Below are 19,024 nucleotides of genomic sequence, written 5' to 3'. Positions count from 1 at the left end.
TGAGACGAGAGGGCAGGAATTGACCCATCCCACTCGGACGAGATGGTCAAGATCGAGGCAGTGTCGAGAGATTAATGTGAACTTTTTCTCTTGTCTGCGCTGACAAGTGACAAAGAATTGGCCGTGCACGATAACAAGAGATGGTCTAAGTCAAAAACACAACGAAAAAAAAAAGACGCCCCAGATTAATCGTGATTAAACAAATATATGATACTTTCACCAAGATCTTAATCCCCAGATACGCCTTCAACAGTTCAGATTCAATCGATCAATTCGCAGCTGCTCTATGCCATGACGATGAGTGTCCAGATCGTGGCCACTCGATCCTGCGAGAGCACCACACGGAAATGGAAAAAAGATAGCCGTTCTATATCAACAAACATCTATTTGGAAAGCTTGGCCGGAGGAACTCCGACGCCGTTGGTATTACGGTAGAAGAGTACACCTTCGCTCTCGCCCTTGGATCCCTCGGTGGGCTCTACCCAGTGGCAGACGCGAGAGCTGGTCCAGAGAGCCTTGAAGAATCCAGTCCAGCCGGTGTGGGCCTCGGTGCGGTAGTGGCTACCCATGACCTTCTGGATAGCCTCGCTAGCCTCGTCGGCATTGTAGAAGGGGATAGTGCTGACGTAGTGGTGGAGAACGTGGGTTTCGATGATGCCGTGGAAGATGTGACGGCCGACAAAGCCGAAATCACGGTCAATGGTAGCAGCAGCTCCACGAGCAAAGTTCCACACCTCGGGCTTGTAGTGAGGAAGGGTGGGGTCGGTGTGCTGGAGGTAAGTGATGGCAACTATTGGTACTCGTCGGTAAGTGTCTCGGGGGGGCAGATATTAAGATATCGATGGAGAGAAAGGAACTTACCCAGCCAGTGGTTCACCCAGAGATAAGGAATCCCATACCACACCAGGAGGTTGAGCCAACCATAGGTGGAACCGACGTAATAGAGGATGGATCCGGTGATGGCGAGTCCCAGGTCACTCAGGGCAATCAGCTTAGCATCCTTGGCCTCATAGAGAGGGCTGCTAGGGTTGAAGTGGTTGACACCGCCGAAGTAGCCATTGCGCTTTCCCTTTCCGCGGCCCTCGGGCTGGCGTTCATGGTTGTTGTGGCCGGTGACGTTGGTCAGGAGGTACATGGGCCAGCCGAACAGCTGCTGGAGAAGGAGGTTGGTGGCCGTCGCAATGGGAGTCTCCTCCATCAATTCGTTGAGCTCGTGGATGGCCTTGCCGACGCGGGAGGCGTACTCCTCGCGGGTCTTGGGCACGAAGACCATATCACGGGCGAGGTTACCAGTGGCCTTGTGGTGCTTACCGTGGGAGATCTTCCAGGAGAAGTAGGGCACCAACAAGGCGGAATGGCAGATCCAGCCCACAGTGTCGTTCAACACCTTGGACGGGGAGAAAGCCTGGTGACCACACTCGTGAGCCAAGACCCAGACGCCGGTACCGACCATACCCTGGACGACGGTATAGATGGTCCACAGGGCAACGCGCAGCGGCATGGAGGGGATGGTCTCGGGAGTGACATAGTTGTGGAAGACATAGAAGATGGAGGCCAAGATGGCGATGTCGCGGAACACATAGTACAAGCTGATGGCCGGACTCCGCTCAAAACAGTGGGCGGGGATGGCGTCCCGGATCTGCTTGATCGTGTAGTCGGGGATCTTGAACTCGTTTCCATAGGTGTCCAGCATCTTGGTCTTGTTCTCGACATCGGACGCCATCGAAGACAGTGAGGTCGAGGACGGGGAATGACGCGGGCTGTCAAAGGGCGACGCCGAGACGCTGGGGACCGAGGAATCCGTGCCTGGGTTGCGGTTCAGCGCAACGCGCTTCGGGATGGCTGTGGAAGACATCTTGAATGCTCTTGACCGTCTAGGGGGTTCCCGCGATTGCTATATCTGGTGGATCTGTATCAGTATATGTTGTGAAGTTGCAACACGAGCTCGGCCAATGAGGGTGGGGAGAGGAAGATGGATGGGTTTGGTGTGCAGGGAAGAGCTTGTGCCGTGGACATACCAGTGGATGACTCCGAAGGCTTGGAGGTTACACGATCTCAAAAGGCACCTAAAAGGATGAGGAGCTTCCTAGGAACTGATATAGGAAGGGGAGTGGGTTGTGGGGTGATGTTAAGCACCACTCCGGAATTGCCCTGGCCGGAAACGAAGGAGGGAGAGTGAACAAGAGGACGCGCTGAAGAAGAGGCGAGAAGGGGAAAAAGAAAAAAAAAAAAAGAAAGAAGGAAGGAAAAAGTTCTCAATGAAGAATCGGCTGAAGGACAATCGGGCCGGGGAAAAGGCGTGGGAAAGGGGAGGAAAGGGAGGAGCCCAGGAAAAAAAAAAAGGAAAAAAAAAAAAAACAAAGACCAATTGACAATTAATTGGAAAAAAAAAAGAGGGACACAAAAAAAAAAAAAAAGAGAAAAAGAAAAAGATACTTACCAGGAAAGGCCAGAAAAGGAACCAAACCAAACCAAACAATTGTTGTTCTGGATGGCGGTTCCTTCCATCTCACTTTTCTTTGGGGAGATCGACGCTGTATGGAGAACTTTGCAATTTGTGTTCCGTTGGGGTATCTTGATTGGCCAGGACTCCTGGAATTTGGTGACCCATGGCGGTAATTGACAATACGCTGACAGTGTCCCGTATCCCATTCGCCTCAGGACGCCTAACACTACTGCACGACGACTCGATCGACAGGCCATTAATCTACTTCCTCCGCTGTTCTCCCCTCACCAAAATCACGCTGCCGAGGATCAGGCATATGAGATGCATGGTTCAGCTGCGATGCTGCATGCATATGAACGCGAGTTCCCCTCGACATTGTTTGCTCAGGCTGGCTGAAAGCTGAGGATGGTCTCGTCCACTTTTGAACCGGGCTGAATAGAGGCGTTTGGGGCAATCATTCATCCCCTACTGGCTTATCCTAACTATTGTCTCTCTTATCCTTATCGATAACCTGGGTTCTTGGTCCCGGCCATGTGGCGTTCGGCTGAAAAATACCGGGTCGAGGGGTATTTTTGTAATTCGCGCCCCCCCCCCCCTTCCAATGCCAGGGACGATTGGAAGCTGGGGAGGAAGGCGGTAAAGGTGCATGGGCATCTGAATCCACCTCCTTCTTGGCCTCTCAACAATCATCAATCGGTCCACTAACAATTAACCTTTTACAGCCACTATGGACGAGATTCCCGAGGTATCATGTGCAATGTGATATCTTCTCTGGCTGATAGGTCGGAGATGATTCGGATCTTAGAGTGGGAGAGGATCTCATTACCTACCCTCTTCCACCCTTCCTGACTTAGGAAAGAAACCCTACCGAGTCTTGTCCTGAACCATGTGATGAAGTCAAAGACACCTTTTCATTGAAATCAAGAAATCCGAAAAGTCAATAGAGATCCCGATCATATCAATCATCCCGACATTCCACGATCATCGAACTATGTACATACAGCCCATCTGATATATATACCTGGACGCACAAAGTCCCGCTGACGACAATATCATTCTGACCAGATATCCACACATACTCACCTCATCCGTATAGGATATACTTCGTGGACCGCACATCCAAACCAAGGTCCGCCCGTGCAAGCAATAATCCCGCAGAATTAATTTGATAAGCTTGTCAGGATGACTTGACTGTCCGTGATACCGAGTACCCTTGATCGGCTGTAGATAGGGCGTCCCTGATTGGTCCCGGTCCATTTTTCTGGTCGTCCAGCGCATACAGACGTCTACCACTACTACTAGTAGTAATAGTAGCAGTAGTAAGACAGGTATGTTTTCTCCATGTGATTTCACACCCTCACATATTGTATCTTACATGAGTACAAAAGTAAAAAGTACAGCCTAGGAATAAAAAAGAAAATAAAAAAATAAAAAAAAAAAAGGTCAAACATCCATCACTCTATATCTCTATCTACAACCCTAAGGAAAACAATTAGAACTCATAACCAAACAAAACGCAAGTCACATGACCCAACTTCCCTCCCCAGGAAAAAAAAAACAATTAAATAAAATAAACCATGAAGACAGAAAAGAGAGAAAGAAGCCACATCGAACAAATCGAACAATCCGTGGCTAGTAAGCAAAGTTCTGTTGGGGCGCCCCGAATTTTGTTGAGGTTGGATCCGGTGGGGCGGAGAGGATTTGTCCTGGGGCGCACTAGACCGTTTTCGGGATTGTAACTCTGGATGGAGGAACCATGTTGGGTTTGGTTTTTTTGCTTTCAGGTTGTATGTGGGGGATTTTGAAAGTTTCAAGGGCTGTTTGTATCTATGGTATGTACACACTTTGCGTGATTTGATGGTTGGTAGGACGGGATTTGCGTGGGACATTACTTTTGGTTTGGTTTGGATTTTGGCTTTATTTTATTGGTTTAATTTATTCATTGGTTGGAACCGTCTATGATTAGGTAGTGGCGTCTCGTCTACTATTTACTTTACCATAATGTACTCGTTTAGTGAGGGTGTTTTATGCCAGCATTCGTCGCTCCGATTCGATTAACCATGCGGCGCCGTGATTCCCCCCCGACAGACTGAGACTGACAGTTGTACTTCGTAGATTCGGCAGGACGAGTACGGTTTCCCCGTGGTTGCGGTAGTCGATTTCGCAGGCAATCTGTCGTCGTTGCAGGATGGGTGCTGCTCCGGCTGCTGCGGTGGTTGTGACGGTGGCGGCGTTCGTAGATGATGCCGCGGACGCGGGCACGAACGTTTTGATCTCGAGTCCCGGGAGAAGGAGACGGCCGGCCTTTTGCGGAAGAAGCATCACCGCAAAGGTTTTAGTCTCGCCTTCGTCTGCGGTGAAATTGCCTCGTCGCCGACCGCCCACCAGCCAGAGCTCGGGGTTCGCGTGAATTTCGTACGAGAACTCCAGCGGTCCGCCGGCGCTCTCGCGATTCTCGGGCGAACACCACCTGCGTGTATGACGTAGGCTAAGTTCTGCTGCGATCATCTGCCCGACCGCGGCGTGTGGGGGTTGGTCGGCTAGGTTGCAGAGTCGCAGCTCGGCTGTATGTACCACTTGAATCTCGGGGATGTCCACGGGGATGATGATGTGTCTCCTGGGGATTGAGGGCTGATCCGGCAGACGGATGATAGGGTGATTCTGCTTGCGAGTCAGTACGAGCTGCCAGATGCAAGGCGTCGCGAACTTACCTGGTGCCACTCTTGGAGCCAAGCTTTCAATCCGTCCAGTGGCTCCCTCAATGCATTCAGAAGTGCTTCCCACTTGATAGTGGCATAGGGTAACATTTCCACCTCTCGGACGAGCCCGATGACCTCCATGTCAGAGGTCGACAACCCTGCGCGAAACGCGTCCACTATGTGCGATGTTAGGAGCGAAGTGTATCGCTGATATTCGCTGGCCGCGATGCTTTCCTGGAAGGTCTTCTCGATCGCGTCCAGATATTCGTCATCCACACAGGTGAAATCAACGCTGAGACGAAGTGAGCGCCTCGAACCAGGGGAGATTACGCCATCGTCTCGCTGCTGGATCTTGTAGAGTAACGATGCCGGTTGCTTGGGGAAGACGTTGAGCGCAACCGAGTCGCTGAGATTAGATTGAACTTGATAAATATCCGAATCCGGTATACTACATTTGAGGATCCTGAGAGGGATCATCATGGCCGGGCTGACTGTAAATCGGGAGAATAGCATCTTGTCCTTGAAGGTGTCCTGGACATTGACGCTGATGGGCAAGCCCGAGACAATGCTATGCAGAGAGGAGTAGGAGAATCGTCCGTGCGGCGTCTCATAATTAACCTCCGCTCGTGCAGAAAGCATCGGATGATGCTCCTCCACCGTATAAGGAATTCGGAACCGGACGAAAGAGTTCGGTCCTACTTGACAGACCTCAATATGCCCTGTCTCGCTGTTGGCGTTGATCTTGACGTCCCCTTCCACTGCTTCCGCCTCGGCAATTCTCAGTCGAAGTCCTGCGGTGGCGGGCCTAACCCGAACAGTAGCGGTCTTGATATCGTTCCATCCGGTCCTAAGTTCTAATTCCAGAGTCCGCATTTCCTCAAGATTGACCAGATGAGGCGACACGATCTTCGCCTGAAGTCCCTCGGGTGCCGGATAGCAGTAGATATATGGCCGACTGTCTTCTTCGACATCCACCGCTTCTCTGAATCCTAAGGGGAGGGCTGAATGCTTCCCAGTCCCAGACGTGAATAAAATGCTGCCGGCTCGCACCTCAACCCGGTCAACATAATATTTCCCTTGTAGGGTCATCTGGATAGAAAGGTTAGCTTATATCACTGAATTTGGGCGCATGAAACAAACTAGTACCTACCGAAGAATCAACTAGGACCCTCGTCGACGACGACTTAATAGTTGTCTTGGAGGACAACTCCAGCCAATACTCGTTGCTCTGGCTACCCCCGGATCCGACAAGCCGGATTTTCATCGAGTCAACCTCAATTCGCTTCCCCAAGAGAAATCGTAAAGAGAGCTGTAATTGGAATCCATCTTTATCCTTGTAATGAATAATAGCAGGGTTGACATGCAAGTCTGCAAAAAAGTCTGTCAAAGGAGCCGAAACCTCCTTCTGTAGCGCGCTAGATACCTGGAACAGCTCCTCGACATATTGAGACACTAGTTCCTCCTCGGTAAAGATTGATGATGCATCAAGGGTCTTTTGTCTGATTGACAAGCTCGACTGCTTATGGATGGCGAATTTCGAAAGGAGCCGAAGGGACATCCGAGCATACTCCTCGCTCCGTTGCAGCTCCTTCAAGCATCGCGCATACATCTCTAACATCACGCCCTCTAGGATAGTCCATTGTTTGCTACCATAGAAGGGTGTGATTTGATGGAAATAGGAAGCCGCCGCGCCGTAATCGCTCTGCCGGTACCGTACTAGGGCCATGTCTGCAAGAGCCATCTGAGCGGAATAGGTACGATTGGCAGTGATATGATGACGATACATGTCATCTGTAAGCTCTTCAAAGTGTGATCGGAAGGATTTCCTAGAGCGCAGAGCAGCCTTCAAGCTGGGCAGGGCGATTCCTGAGAGGCAATGGGTTACCTGAAGCTTTTCGGCAGGCTGCGGTGTCTCAGAGTCTAAAGATACTTCGGTCATATCATTATTGCCAGCGCTTTCACTATCGAACAGGAGACCGAGATCATCCCACTTCTCCCTCCACCCACAGCGTCCAGCAATTTCTTCCAACACCCGTCGGGCCATGAGAAGCAACTCTCCTCTCGCAGAAGCCAACTGCTCGGACCCAGTCTTGACAGCTGGAGCGAGCGTGAGTTTTGGTCCATTGTGACCTAGCTGAGAATGGACGGAAGACAGCGCATCTGGAGGAAGAATATCCGTGTTGGAGCGAGCGGGCCGGGTTTTGGGTACGCTCACTAGTGAACTGGAGCGCTTGGGCAAATCTGGCCTACTTTCTGTAGCAGTATCCCTGGAGGCACTAATAGCATGCAAAGAGGATTCTGGGAGAGTGAGCGTCGGAGTGGACGTCTGAGAAAGAATCTGTGACACAGCAGCGTAAGCCCAGGATGACACCAAATTGTCGATCACCTCCGATTTTGCGGTATGGTCTACATCAGCGAGACCTGATTCTAAGTCGCATCTGAGATCACGCGCAGCAAAGCTGATGAACTCCGTCGCCCTTTCGCAGACCTCGGACAGTAACATCAGATTTTCAGGCTTCTTGTTTGTATTTACCGGTGTTTGACCGATTTCGGACTCCTTATTGAGCAACGAGGGCGCCTTCGCGCCCCTGAGAAGTAGGGTTATTTGTCGCGAGAAGATGTAGGTGCGGAAATCAAAGATAGAGATATTGCTCGCTAGGATCATCTCCCGGTAGGCCTTTTTGTTCGAGTCAATGGGGAAATCCTCGGCATCAAGTTTTGGAATGGGTTTTGACTCTTCGTCCTCCTCGTTCTTTGGCACTGCCGGGGTATCCAAAGCTGCCATGGCCTTCTTCTGCCAATCCTCAGTGTACATCAGAAAGGCGCTACCATGCTGCTCCCCCGTGCCTTCAAGCTGCTCATCAACTGCAGCATCCAGCCCGATTGAGAGTTCATCGTATCCAAGGAGCGCATCGTCAAACAACCCCACATTTTCGAAGCCTCTCGCAAGCCCCTCCTTCAGGATAAAAAATGTGCAGAAGTTCCATCCGGGTAACCTGCGTTGGGAATCCTTCTCCTTGATATCCTCCTCGTATTGAGCCACACGAAGGTCGAAAGATGCCAGAATGCCATTTTTCACCTTCTCGATCAAGTCCTCCAACTGGTCAACCAGATCCGGATTCTTCTGCGTAGTCCCTTGCTTCGGAAGTCGTAGCTGAGCCACCCGGTCCACGGCCGACTTCGAAGTGCCATTGAAGTCTGCCTTAACCTTCTCCAATACCGTAGTGGTGCGACCCCATTTGGAGGATGGCGCCGTCTTTTCCGTGCCATCTCCATCCTGCACAACATGAAGTATTATCCATTCAAAGGCGTCGTGTTTCTCCTGGCTCGTGGTAGACTGCGACATAGAAGCATGGGATTTGATCCAGTCGCGCAATGCTTTCCTAGTGGTCGACTTGTAGGTGTCATTATCGTCGCATCGTAAGAGGAAGATCTTTAGGTAGGGAGTCTGGCGGAGGCCGGGAATTTGGTGACGTCGATGCGGCACCGCGCTATCACCGGAGGATTCGCGCTCGTTGGCCTCATTCTGGGCAGGGACGAAGCCGATGCGGAGCGATTCGATGGACCGAACGGGGCGGGTAGGCGACTTCCAGTGGAGGTTCTTCAAGGGTAGTCTTTTTGCAAGAACCGGTTGGACGAGGGGGAACAAGCCCGAGGGATCAGTATATTCCACTGAAGGTACACACGTTAATCAGTAACTAACATCAAGCCTCCGCGGTCTTGCCTACCGGTGACACTGCTTGAGCACGCCTGCGATGAGGGATCCATGTTTCCCGAGGGCGTTTCGGGCTGTGAGGGACGGCTAGCTCCCAAGAAGCATGCCGTTAGAGCAATACAGAATTCCTCACGGGAAGAAAGCAGCCAGAAATGCGGAATGGTCCTGAGCTCGCCGTTGTTTTGAGGGGAACGGGGGGGGGGGGAGTTGGAGACCGCCTTCTTCTCCACGTTGCGGCTCCTCTCTTGGCAACTTTCTATTAGCCCTACATAGTCTTACTACTACTGTAAATAGCTAACGGAATAAATGGTCTCTTCAAGTACCTATTGAATTAATTGAGAACTATATATACACACACGCACGCACAAGACATTCACCATAATTGGCCGACTTCCCTCACAATAAAAGATAACCCCAAATCATTTTAAAAAGAAAAGTTCACCAGCTCTGTACAAGACCTTAAATGACCGATGCGCTCCAGTGAGAAAGATTCAACCGTATCCCATCATTATGTCGCAAAACACGAAAACAAACCGATAGTGTCATCAACCTAGAGGACAGAACGCCCGAGCTCAAACAACAGACTGCAAATGGAAAGATTAAGGGAAAGGGATGGAGAAAAAAGGACTAAGAAGATACAAAGGAAATCTAAACTCCAAGATCCAGCGCGCGCTGCGCATAGCGGGTCTTCACAAACTCAACACCGCTCGAGATTCCTTGCCAGATACCTGGAACATAGTTTCGAGCCCATGCGCAAATAACCAAAACCAGAAGAGGAATCTAGGGGCAGTCAGTAATTGGAATCTCGGAAGTAGCGGACGCTTACTTACCCAAATAAAGTACAAATTACGGTCACTACCAAGACCCTTCATTCTCTGTGCTTGCTGCTCTCGGAGATGCTTTTGCTGTTCGCGTGAGATCACGCTACGGCCGATTCGGATATCCTTAAGATCGTCTTGTTCCGGGTTGATACTAATGGCTCGGGATGTGCTGGCTTGCGTGCTAGCTTGCGCTTCGAAATGTTGGTCCAAAGCCGCGTCGGTGGCGGCCTGTAACATGCTCGACTTCTTCATGCGAGCTACCGCCTCTTCATTGTGCTCATCCTGTTGCGGGTACAACTCATCATAAGAAGGCAGCTCTGTGGCATTTGGCGCAGAATTACCGGTCAGGAGATCCCACCAGCCTTCCTTAGCTGACCTGGCGGTGGAGGGCCTGTGCGGAACAAGGTTGGTGATGCGACGCATCATCGGATGCGCTTGGTAGTCAGGCAAAGCTGGCATAGGCGGCAATGCAGGAAGGTTAGGGAATGCATTGGCCACACTCTGTTGGAACTGGTTGATTTGGGCCTGCAATTGATTTCGCCAAGCAACAAGAGCGGCTGGGGGAGAGAATGGTCGCGCATCATCAGCTGGTGGGGGTTGTTCAACATTGGCGAGTGGTGCCGGCGCGTCTTGGTGCATACTCGACCGTCGAGACACAGTAAACTCAAGGTCGTCACTGTCATCCTCCTCCAAATTATCCGAGTCATCAACGGCTTCATCGAACGTACCCGAGGAAGACTCCCACAGCGAGTGAAGAGAGGCGGAACTACTCTGTCTGCGTCGCGAGGATGCCAGGGATCCAACGCTCCGTGAGCGGTGATGCTGCGTCGGTACCAAAGCAGCCTGGTGAGCGGGAAGGGTGGAAGCAATATCAGCGGGAATGAAACCGCGGATGCTACGGGCATTGACATTCGCTCCAGCAAGACGGAGCCTGTTGACGATATGGGCATGACCGTTCAAGGCGGCGAAGTGCATAGGCGTATTTCCTGTGTTGTCCTGCACATCAGGATTAGCACCTCTAGCGAGCAGACCGGCAACGAAGCGTGTTAGTCCCAAGGACGCCGCAAAGTGAAGTAGAGTCTGGCCTGTTGCACATCGTGAATTATACTTGGGTGGCCGTGGGCTGTCATCAAGATCGACAAATTCGAGATAGGTCAACATCTTAGAGTCCATGTCGCTTAGTTTACCCTGTGACTCTAATCCGGGCACTTGCCGCTGGTGACCGCCACCCGAGCCGCCCTGGAAATCCTTCTGAAGGCCGAATATGGATTTAGGATCGCTGCCCATGATCTGCTGAGCGGTTTGGAAGGCGTCTGCCTGACTGCCAAGCTTTTGTCCGAGTATTCCCAGAGCAAGGCGATACATCTGGAGCTCCCGGTCGTCGACATAACGGAAGAACTGTTGTTGCTTGGGCATCAGAGGTTGAGGCGGCTGCAGCTGGCCAAAGGTGGGATGCTCATGCTTGAAAACAACAGCTACCATTCCAGGCTGTAATGCAGGTGGAGTCAAGCAATTGAGGCATTTATCGCCCCAAAACGTAGTGGTCGTAGCTAGGGTGTCTCCAAAGACAACTTCCATCCCAGGATAAAACCCGCTTCCCAATAGCGTAACCTCCGTTCCTCCCGTAATGGAGCCTTCTGCGGGGACTAGCTTGTGAATGACAGAAGGCAATCGGTTTGCAGCATTTGTGAGATGTGGCCATATTGTGCTTGATGTATTGGGACCCAATGGGTGACTGATATTTTGCTCTTGGTAGTTGCTTCGTGTAGAGGGCCCGGGGGTTCCAGGGCGGCTCGGTTGAGCCGAATTTGGTGCAGACATCAGTTGCTGTTGAATGAAGCTGTCCAGACTTTGCTGTTGCTGCGAGGTAGGATTGAAAAAGGGATTGTTGTCCCCGCTATTGGGGGTCGGGGGACCGTTGGCAAATTGACCGGACATGGCCGATGCCGTCACGAAAGGCCTTTCAACAGACGATGCAAACCCGCGCGGTGCAGAGAATGGCGAATCGTTATTCAGAGCTGATGTACTAGAAACACTAGTGGAGGACTGTGCATTCTCTAATTTAGTCATAGTTAATTCCGACGGAAGCCTTCCGGAATTGCTGTGTTTGCGTCTCTTGCTCATTGGACCTTGGAAGTCGTTCGGTGACGTTTGACGTGAAAGACTGCGAGATGTGGATGATGTTGTGGGATTCTGAGACATCGCAAAAGGTCCTGAAGGTAGCTGATACTGCGAGTTGAACTGTTGCTGGAGACCTTGCAGATCCGTGGCAGATGATTGTTGCGATGAAGTAGACGACTTGCCGCTGTCGACAACTGGGCCGGACGGGAACACCCCAACACCTGGCAACTGTGTTCCATCAGGCAACGAAGGAGAAGGGCCGGGGGCAGGGGGTGCGGGGGGTGCATGGGTTTTGTGGTCATCTGTGATCATAATCGAATTGGTTATTGCCTGGGCAATGACATTGTCCTTATAGTCTTTGACCGTAAAGATGACCCTAAGGGGAAAAAAATTAGTATGAATCCCGCCAAAGTCTTATGACTCTACTTACTGAAATCCAAGCTTTTCATTTTGATGTCTGCAGTAGCACGCAATTCGCATGGGTAGCTCTACCTGCATTGCCCCGGCAGGGACACTTGGGGTGGGCATTTCGCCATAACTGGGCACGGCATTTTTAGATGGTTCAGTCCAATCTTTAATCTCGTTGGTGTTAAAGACGATCACCCGTTTCTCTTCATCTTTCTGGAAGAGCTCATCTTCTTCCGGTTTCCTCTGCTTTTTACGGAAAGCCCGCTTCCGTTCGCGCTGTATGCAGCCGGAGCATATCTTCACCTCCCCGCCGTCCAAAGGCTTGTCCTCTTCCTGTGCGTCATCGGCGGACCGAGGACTCGAGCTAGAGGAACGGTGGCGCGGTTCCCCTCTTGCTCGTGCAAAGGCCTTCTTCAGCTTTTCTTGATCCTGCATTGCACTGGTACACACAAGGTTTGTGTGCAACTCTACAGTGTCCAGGGAGCGATCGGCCGATGCTGGTGCGAGGAATTTCGGCTTGGAAATGGTATGACTTGGCAAGCGTACCTTCTTCACACCTGTGGGCAGCGGGTATAGAGTCAACCTGATAGGGATCTGAGTCTCCACACGTGACTTGAGAGACGTAGGATGAACGGTCAAGACATGACGCTGCGTTGCTTCCGCTTTCATATTGTGTTGTTGGGGGGACGGTGCGAAATTGAGACCAAAGTTGGTGAAGTTATTAGGCACGAAATTAAGACTGGAGTTCAACGGCGGACTAGCGTTCATATTGATGCCTCCGAAACTCTCTTCTAGGAGTGATGAAGGTGATCGACCAGCCCACTGATTCATCGGGGACTTCCCTTGACTGGACAGGCCTGAGGTTGCAAAAGGAGAGGGTTCTCTGGCACTGTGGCGGAGGTAAGGGGATCCCATGGAGTGAAACTGCCGGGAAACATTAGCGAAAAGAGCAGGGTCATAGCGTCAGAATTCTAGAACTTACCGGGGAGGCGGATCGTTTTGATGATGTACTTCGAAACTGCGTGCGCAAGCTCTTCTGGCTTGGAGGCTGAGGAGTAGACTCAATCTTTAAAGGACTAGGACTACTAGCGGCGCTTTCGAAATCGAAGGCTGCATCCATGGCCTTGTTACTTGATTCCAAGTCTGGAAATGCGCCGTCCATGTTGCTGTTTATCGCGGATGGGTCAAATCCAAACAACGACTCTTCTTTAACCGAGCTCAGCTCTTGGCTCAGCCAATCCTCTGACGTGTATCCGAATGGCATCATGTGGGTTTCGCTCGGTATCGCTGAGGCAGACGAGGCTACTGAAGCGTTTCGAATATGATCCCGCGGTGACTCCGACGAGGAGCTGCGGCTCGAGGCTTCCGGAGACTCCGCAGGGGAGCCCGCTTTCACGAGATTCGGTTGTCGCAGCGTATCCTGATCTGGAAATGGCCGTTTAAGCGACAAATCCGAAGGCGACAAACATACAGACCCCGATTCGGTGACGGTGCGGGACGAGGTGGAATGGGCAAAGAGATCGTCAAAATCCCGGCCAGCATTTTCAGACGACATCTGCAAATGTGCAGAGTCAAGGAAGTCTAGGTTGGAATCTTGATAAGGGTTCTCCATGTCGTTATCCACAACGATTGGGTCCACGGCAGGAAAAGCGGGTGAAAACGCAGTCTCCGCGGGTCCCATCCTCGATTCCCGACGGGCACGGTGAGTAGAAGAACTAAGATCTCGAGGTCTACCAAGAGCCCCGATAACCTTTTGGCGTGCTTCCGCAATTCACAAGACGGATCCTCGAGGCACCAAGTTCGTCCGGACAGGTCGGGCAGAACTAGCGAAAATGATCGACCAAGTAACACCAAGTAACCTCTCTCGCACGCACGGATCAACCTCAAAACTACCACCAGCCTTTGTCCATCTAAGCGAATTGCTGAACGATCCAGGGTCACTGAGATAGGAAGATGAGTTGTTGAATTCCTACGGTCGAAAGCGTTGACGGTGAGACGGGGCGAAAGAGTGGAGACGGAGGCGCGGCGCTTGGTAAAGGGGAGAGAGTGAGTGGAAAACCAAACTGACTCAGGAGCAGCGAGTGTCCGGGACGGTAGAGATCGGAGGGCCAGACGGAGGGCCAGAATATCCCCGGTATCGCAGCGGGAGAGCGATTCTTCGAAGATCCAGCACTGGCGGAGGAGAGGGTAAGGAAGATCCAGCGCAAAGATCCAAGGTGAAGTCACGGAGAAGATGGGGGAAGGGAGGACCAAACGACTGGTGTTATCGTGAATCAGAGTCTGACTTCGCGGTGAGACGGCGGGTTGAGAGCCGCTAGACCTGTTTGGGACGAAAAGCCACACAACCCCAAAAGGTCAATTAGGTTGCCAGATTTTTATTGGTCCTCTACGGTTGGCTTATGTAAACCGCCGTGCGGCCAAGCCACAAGCAACGGATGCCTCCAAGTCATCAGTCACCGATCATACATCGATCATTTTTCATGTCGGGAGGAAGTTCAGCGACCAATTCGACCACATTCCGTTCATTGATCTTTCTCACAGACTTTTCTTCCGATCAGATACGCTCTTCCCGAAGTGCAAATTTATTAAGTTTTCAGGGGCACGAGAACAAAAGCCAATACAGAGTGCATTGGCCTCCCAGTATGGATTACCGATTCTTAGTTGCGGTTGACCACGAAGATAAATAAATCACGCCGCCCACATATACAAACCATTCAAGATCGTCAAAACCCCAGCTATACGAGTTCGCCCGTTTCACACATACGGAGTACTATCTGTAAAATTCATTTATGGAATTTCCCAGTCTATCAAGTTCTATGAAATAAAAGCAAGAAAAAAACTTAACAATCGTCAAGGTCAAGTGCAGTAGATCGCCTTTTGTAGTATATAGCTCCGAGCCTATCATTATCATTATAGCACAAATAAAAATATGCATATCGAAATTAAAGATAGAGTATGCCTGCACACTGACATTATATCGGTTGATATGGTCGGAGGCAGATGCAAGCACTGTCCGCTGGCATTGCTGCAAAAATATATCACGACAACAGGCGATGCATCGTGTTACAGAACTTATTTGAGACTGAACTTCAACCAATCATCCTCTATACCCCCTGGAGACAGAGAAACCTATGCCTCTAGTTTCATACATGCTACCATAAGTAGTCATCTCCCTCGAGACTTCACCTGTAGACAAGGAGCCTATCTTAGCGGAACCGTTACATGTTCTCTAGCTGTTCTATACCGTCTTCCATCTTGGCGATTGTATCTTGATTTTCTGTAATGGTAGAAGCTACTATGGCTAATCTTTATGAGTGTGATGCCGGAATTTTGTGGTTATGGTTGGGTTCAATATCTAACATATCTGGGATTTAAGAAGGGAGTGCTGAATTCTCGATCTCGAGTCTGTGATATGGTGCGACCGAGCCCTTAAGCCAATCACTGTAAGGATATTTGGAGGTAAACCCGAATGAGTCTAGATCTCGACAGAAAGCAGTAAAAGAAAGGACTAAGGTTGGAGGAGCAACAACAGCGGTTTCTTTCTCAGAAAAGTAATCGAAGGAATGTTGACTTGGAGCTGTGAAGCAATGAGAACCGCGATCTCAAGGACTCTATTCGAGGAGGAAGCAATCAGTGAACATCGACCGAGGGACGCGGTAAGGATGAAAGGGGGATGACTCTGAGCGGAGTTGGCAATGAGCTTTGACAGAGCCCGCGAGTTCTCATGCCAGGTGAAAGCGAAGTGTGTCCGAAAATACTCCGGCTGAGGTTCATGGGCCAACCAACTTAACAGAGTCCTTCATAACCCAGAAGTTTGCGACTGACTGTAGAATAGAAAGCTTGAGTACTCCGGAGCACTCAGCAAGTTGCTCAAGACACGTACCCGCCACGAGCGGGAAATTGGACGAAGCCGCCAGAATCGGACATATCAGCGTCTCTAGTCGGTAAGTGTTTCACCCTACAGGAGGGCGGTCCCACTCCGTATATTAACAGCATCCAGGCCACAGGGTAATTATTAGCGGCAGTCTGGACAAAGGCCAAACCAGCAATAATACGAGGATTTGCACATGGAAGCGAAGGAAATGTCCGTTTTCAATGCAGTATAGACTTGATTTAGCCTTTTAGGTTATGTTACATCCGGAGTCGTCGGTGGCGGTTGGATAGCCCTAATTAAAAAAAAATTAGTGGTACCTGACTCGGCGGTGGTCCGTGCTGAGTTATCCAAGAAACTATGCATATTTATTGCCAAGGATTAATGAAGTGGCCCCTGCAATTTAATATCTAAATTTCTCAATTTGGTAGCAGGGCGCTTACTTCGTATCTAGTGGCAATAGGGTCCCTAGGATGGTGCCATGGCTAAGGTATCATGGAAGAAAAAGGGATAGGGGATGGGATTTTTCAGGTAGACCCCATCTGCCCGGTTATACTTATCCTATCGTAGTCCACACCGCAGAAACAAAACCAGGCCATCAGGAAGGCATGACTCTGAAACGGCGTGGTTAGTAGACTGTCAGACTTGAGACAAATCCCAAAAATCCCAAAGGTTCAAGGGCACGGCACAGGAGCAGAAGGCCTAAATGCCGAGATGATTAGAAATTGCCCAAGAGGTCTAAATTAAGATAGATTCTCTACTTAGATGGTAGCACCTTGTTCATGATCCCACATGGCATACATAGAAACTAGAGCAGGAAATTACACCCCGTCATACGGAGGGGAAACTTCATCCTTGGCGGCCCAGGGAGCGAGTGGAAGATGCAAAGTTGAAACTTAGTCTGTCGGAGGCCAGGCGCTTAGGGAAAGCTGGAGCTGGAAGTGGAAGAAGGCTCCACACCTCTACTTATGGCCAAGCCGGCAGAGCCAACCGTTAGGGAGTAAACGCCCGAACCCTACTCCAGAGTATATACTTCCTCTTATTATACCTGGATAGAGTGGCACTAGTTCCGAAATAGGCTACGTTCCTGGCGGAGCGACCTGCCCTTGGACACTAAAATTCCGTTGGACCTACGGGCTGGTGCTTGTCTTTCATCAATCCCAGACTTCTTTCCAGCACTATCACTATCGAAGTGAATCCCCTCCTATCGGAAAAATAGGCCGGCAGTGGACCCGCATGCTGGCTTTAATCTATGTGTAGCAGAGCTATCGACCATGAACCTTTGTTAATTTCGAAGCAGTTGGGCCTGAGCGGTAGCCCATAGTCCCGCCATCATGAAGACAAGGATGGATAGCATTATAAAAAGCAGACATCTCGCGATCATGGGCAGAGTATCCTTTTCCTCTTCAGCTTTACATTCACTCCTTTCTTCAGGGTGCCGAACCTGCCTTTCTCTTGTTTCTCTTATACTGTCTTCATTGATTGAAGATCATTCTTTTCACTCTTTCCCACTTCGGTCCTTTCAAACCACGAGAAACGCTGTGCGTTGATCAGTTCAAGAATTTCACATATCAAAATGTCTATCGCTAAGATTGCTGGTGTTGTCCTCGGCTCGGCCGCCCTGGTCGCCGCTCACGGTCACGTCTCTGGTGCCGTCGTTGATGGACAGTACTACGGTGGATATGACATTTCTTATCACTACCAACCCAACCCCCCTAAGGTCATCGGATGGTCCACCGAGGCCCTCGACAACGGATTCGTCGACGGTAGCGGGTATGCCGACGCCGACATTATCTGCCACAAGAACGCCAAGAACGCGGCTCTCTCTGCTGAGATCGCTGCTGGCAAGCAGGTCGAGATCCAGTGGACAGCCTGGCCCGAGAGCCACAAGGGTCCTGTCATCACCTACCTCGCCAACTGCAATGGTGACTGCTCTACCGTTGACAAGACCTCTCTTGAGTTCTTCAAGATTGACGAGAAGGGCCTCATCAGCGGCAGTGACAACAAATGGGCCTCTGATGACCTGATCTCCGGCAACAACAGCTGGACCGTGACCATCCCCAGCAGCATTGCTGCCGGCAACTATGTCCTGCGTCACGAAATCATTGCCCTTCACTCCGCTGGCAACAAGGATGGTGCCCAGAACTACCCCCAGTGTCTCAACCTCAAGGTCACCGGCGGTGGCAGCGATAAGCCTGAGGGTACCCTCGGTACTGCTCTCTACAAGGACACCGACCCTGGCATCGAGATCAACATCTACCAGACTCTGTCCGACTACACCATCCCCGGCCCTGCCCTCTATTCCGGCAGCTCTTCTAGCGGCTCCTCCGGCAGCTCCAAAGCTGCTCCTTCCGCCACGGCTGCTCCTCTCCAGACTAGCACTGCCACTGCTTACCAGACTTCCACTGCTGTTGCCAGTGTCACTGTCACTGGCTCGGCTCCCGCTCAGACCCACGTCCAGGCCACCACTTCGGCCGCTGCTTCCACTCCCACTGCCAGCTCCGGTTCTAGCTCCGGCTCTGGCCCTAGCGCTAGCGGCGACCTGACCTCTTACTTCAGCTCCCTTAGCGCTGAAGAGCTCCTGAACGTTGTCAAGCAGACCCTCTCTTGGCTGGTCACCGAAAAGGTTCACGCCCGTGACATCTCTGCTTAGATCTACCCACGGGACGTGGTTTGAGACCGAATAGACATTCTTTTAGACTTATATTCGTTCATTCCACCCAGGAATTACACTTTTGCCTTGATGAGGATCCGGCATCCAGCTTTGTGTAACTAGAAAATATTATAGCATATTTTATTGCATTACTGTTTCATTTTTGACTTACTTCGATTTGTAATCCTGTAGAGCTGTTCTTGTATGAGATTTTATACTATGAACGAGAAACCAAACCAGCCTAACCGATAAACGACATATGAAATCTGGTCGTATATAGACACCATACT

General features: G+C 50.9%; 4 protein-coding genes across 4 annotated transcripts; 1 reads left to right on the top strand and 3 right to left on the bottom strand.

The window, feature by feature from the left end:
* Positions 1-170: 170 nt before the first annotated feature.
* BDW43DRAFT_136464 (oleate delta-12 desaturase odeA) lies at positions 171-2,481 on the bottom strand. The gene is made up of 4 exons (XM_032038269.1): positions 2,441-2,481; positions 2,019-2,066; positions 862-1,894; positions 171-790 (listed from the first exon to the last, which is right to left on the bottom strand). The coding sequence occupies exons 3-4, from the start codon at positions 1,853-1,855 to the stop codon at positions 384-386; spliced, it is 1,401 nt and encodes a 466-aa protein (XP_031898257.1). The 5' UTR covers positions 1,856-1,894; positions 2,019-2,066; positions 2,441-2,481; the 3' UTR covers positions 171-383.
* Positions 2,482-3,855: 1,374 nt separating this feature from the next.
* Positions 3,856-9,037, bottom strand: BDW43DRAFT_282172 (putative TMEM1 family protein). Its single transcript, XM_032042602.1, has 4 exons — positions 8,874-9,037; positions 6,296-8,817; positions 5,158-6,234; positions 3,856-5,107 (listed from the first exon to the last, which is right to left on the bottom strand). Exons 1-4 carry the CDS (start codon positions 8,911-8,913, stop codon positions 4,472-4,474), a joined length of 4,275 nt encoding a protein of 1,424 aa, XP_031898256.1. The 5' UTR covers positions 8,914-9,037; the 3' UTR covers positions 3,856-4,471.
* A 133-nt stretch (positions 9,038-9,170) lies between these two features.
* Positions 9,171-14,458, bottom strand: BDW43DRAFT_282171 (putative membrane-tethered transcription factor (SPT23)). The gene is made up of 4 exons (XM_032042601.1): positions 13,193-14,458; positions 12,233-13,134; positions 9,691-12,178; positions 9,171-9,640 (listed from the first exon to the last, which is right to left on the bottom strand). Exons 1-4 carry the CDS (start codon positions 13,889-13,891, stop codon positions 9,509-9,511), a joined length of 4,221 nt encoding a protein of 1,406 aa, XP_031898255.1. The 5' UTR covers positions 13,892-14,458; the 3' UTR covers positions 9,171-9,508.
* A 2,788-nt stretch (positions 14,459-17,246) lies between these two features.
* BDW43DRAFT_136414 (lytic polysaccharide monooxygenase auxiliary activity family 9 protein) lies at positions 17,247-18,850 on the top strand. Its single transcript, XM_032038268.1, has one exon. It carries the CDS (start codon positions 17,658-17,660, stop codon positions 18,732-18,734), a length of 1,077 nt encoding a protein of 358 aa, XP_031898254.1. The 5' UTR covers positions 17,247-17,657; the 3' UTR covers positions 18,735-18,850.
* The last annotated feature ends 174 nt before the right edge of the window (positions 18,851-19,024 follow it).

The sequence above is a fragment of the Aspergillus alliaceus genome (genome assembly GCF_009176365.1).
Source record: "Aspergillus alliaceus strain CBS 536.65 unplaced genomic scaffold BDW43scaffold_34, whole genome shotgun sequence".
Lineage (NCBI taxonomy): Eukaryota > Fungi > Ascomycota > Eurotiomycetes > Eurotiales > Aspergillaceae > Aspergillus > Aspergillus alliaceus.
The sequence above is the reverse complement of the archived record's forward strand: the minus strand, read 5'-3'. Positions and strand labels throughout refer to the sequence as shown.

What these genes read in the sequence shown, in the direction of transcription:
- BDW43DRAFT_136464 (XM_032038269.1), bottom strand. Translation starts at nt 1,855, where the DNA reads ATGTCTTCCACAGCCATCCCGAAGCGCGTTGCGCTGAACCGCAACCCA. An exon ending in CTGGGTGAACCACTGGCTGG is followed by an intron (nt 791 to 861) that starts GTAAGTTCCTTT and finishes GAGTACCAATAG; the next exon opens with TTGCCATCACTTACCTCCAG.
- BDW43DRAFT_282172 (XM_032042602.1), bottom strand. Translation starts at nt 8,913, where the DNA reads ATGGATCCCTCATCGCAGGCGTGCTCAAGCAGTGTCACCG. An exon ending in GGGTCCTAGTTGATTCTTCG is followed by an intron (nt 6,235 to 6,295) that starts GTAGGTACTAGT and finishes CTTTCTATCCAG; the next exon opens with ATGACCCTACAAGGGAAATA. An exon ending in GGCTCCAAGAGTGGCACCAG is followed by an intron (nt 5,108 to 5,157) that starts GTAAGTTCGCGA and finishes ACTCGCAAGCAG; the next exon opens with AATCACCCTATCATCCGTCT.
- BDW43DRAFT_282171 (XM_032042601.1), bottom strand. Translation starts at nt 13,891, where the DNA reads ATGGGACCCGCGGAGACTGCGTTTTCACCCGCTTTTCCTGCCGTGGAC. An exon ending in CAAAACGATCCGCCTCCCCG is followed by an intron (nt 13,135 to 13,192) that starts GTAAGTTCTAGA and finishes GTTTCCCGGCAG; the next exon opens with TTTCACTCCATGGGATCCCC. An exon ending in AATGAAAAGCTTGGATTTCA is followed by an intron (nt 12,179 to 12,232) that starts GTAAGTAGAGTC and finishes TTTTCCCCTTAG; the next exon opens with GGTCATCTTTACGGTCAAAG.
- BDW43DRAFT_136414 (XM_032038268.1), top strand. Translation starts at nt 17,658, where the DNA reads ATGTCTATCGCTAAGATTGCTGGTGTTGTCCTCGGCTCGGCCGCCCTG.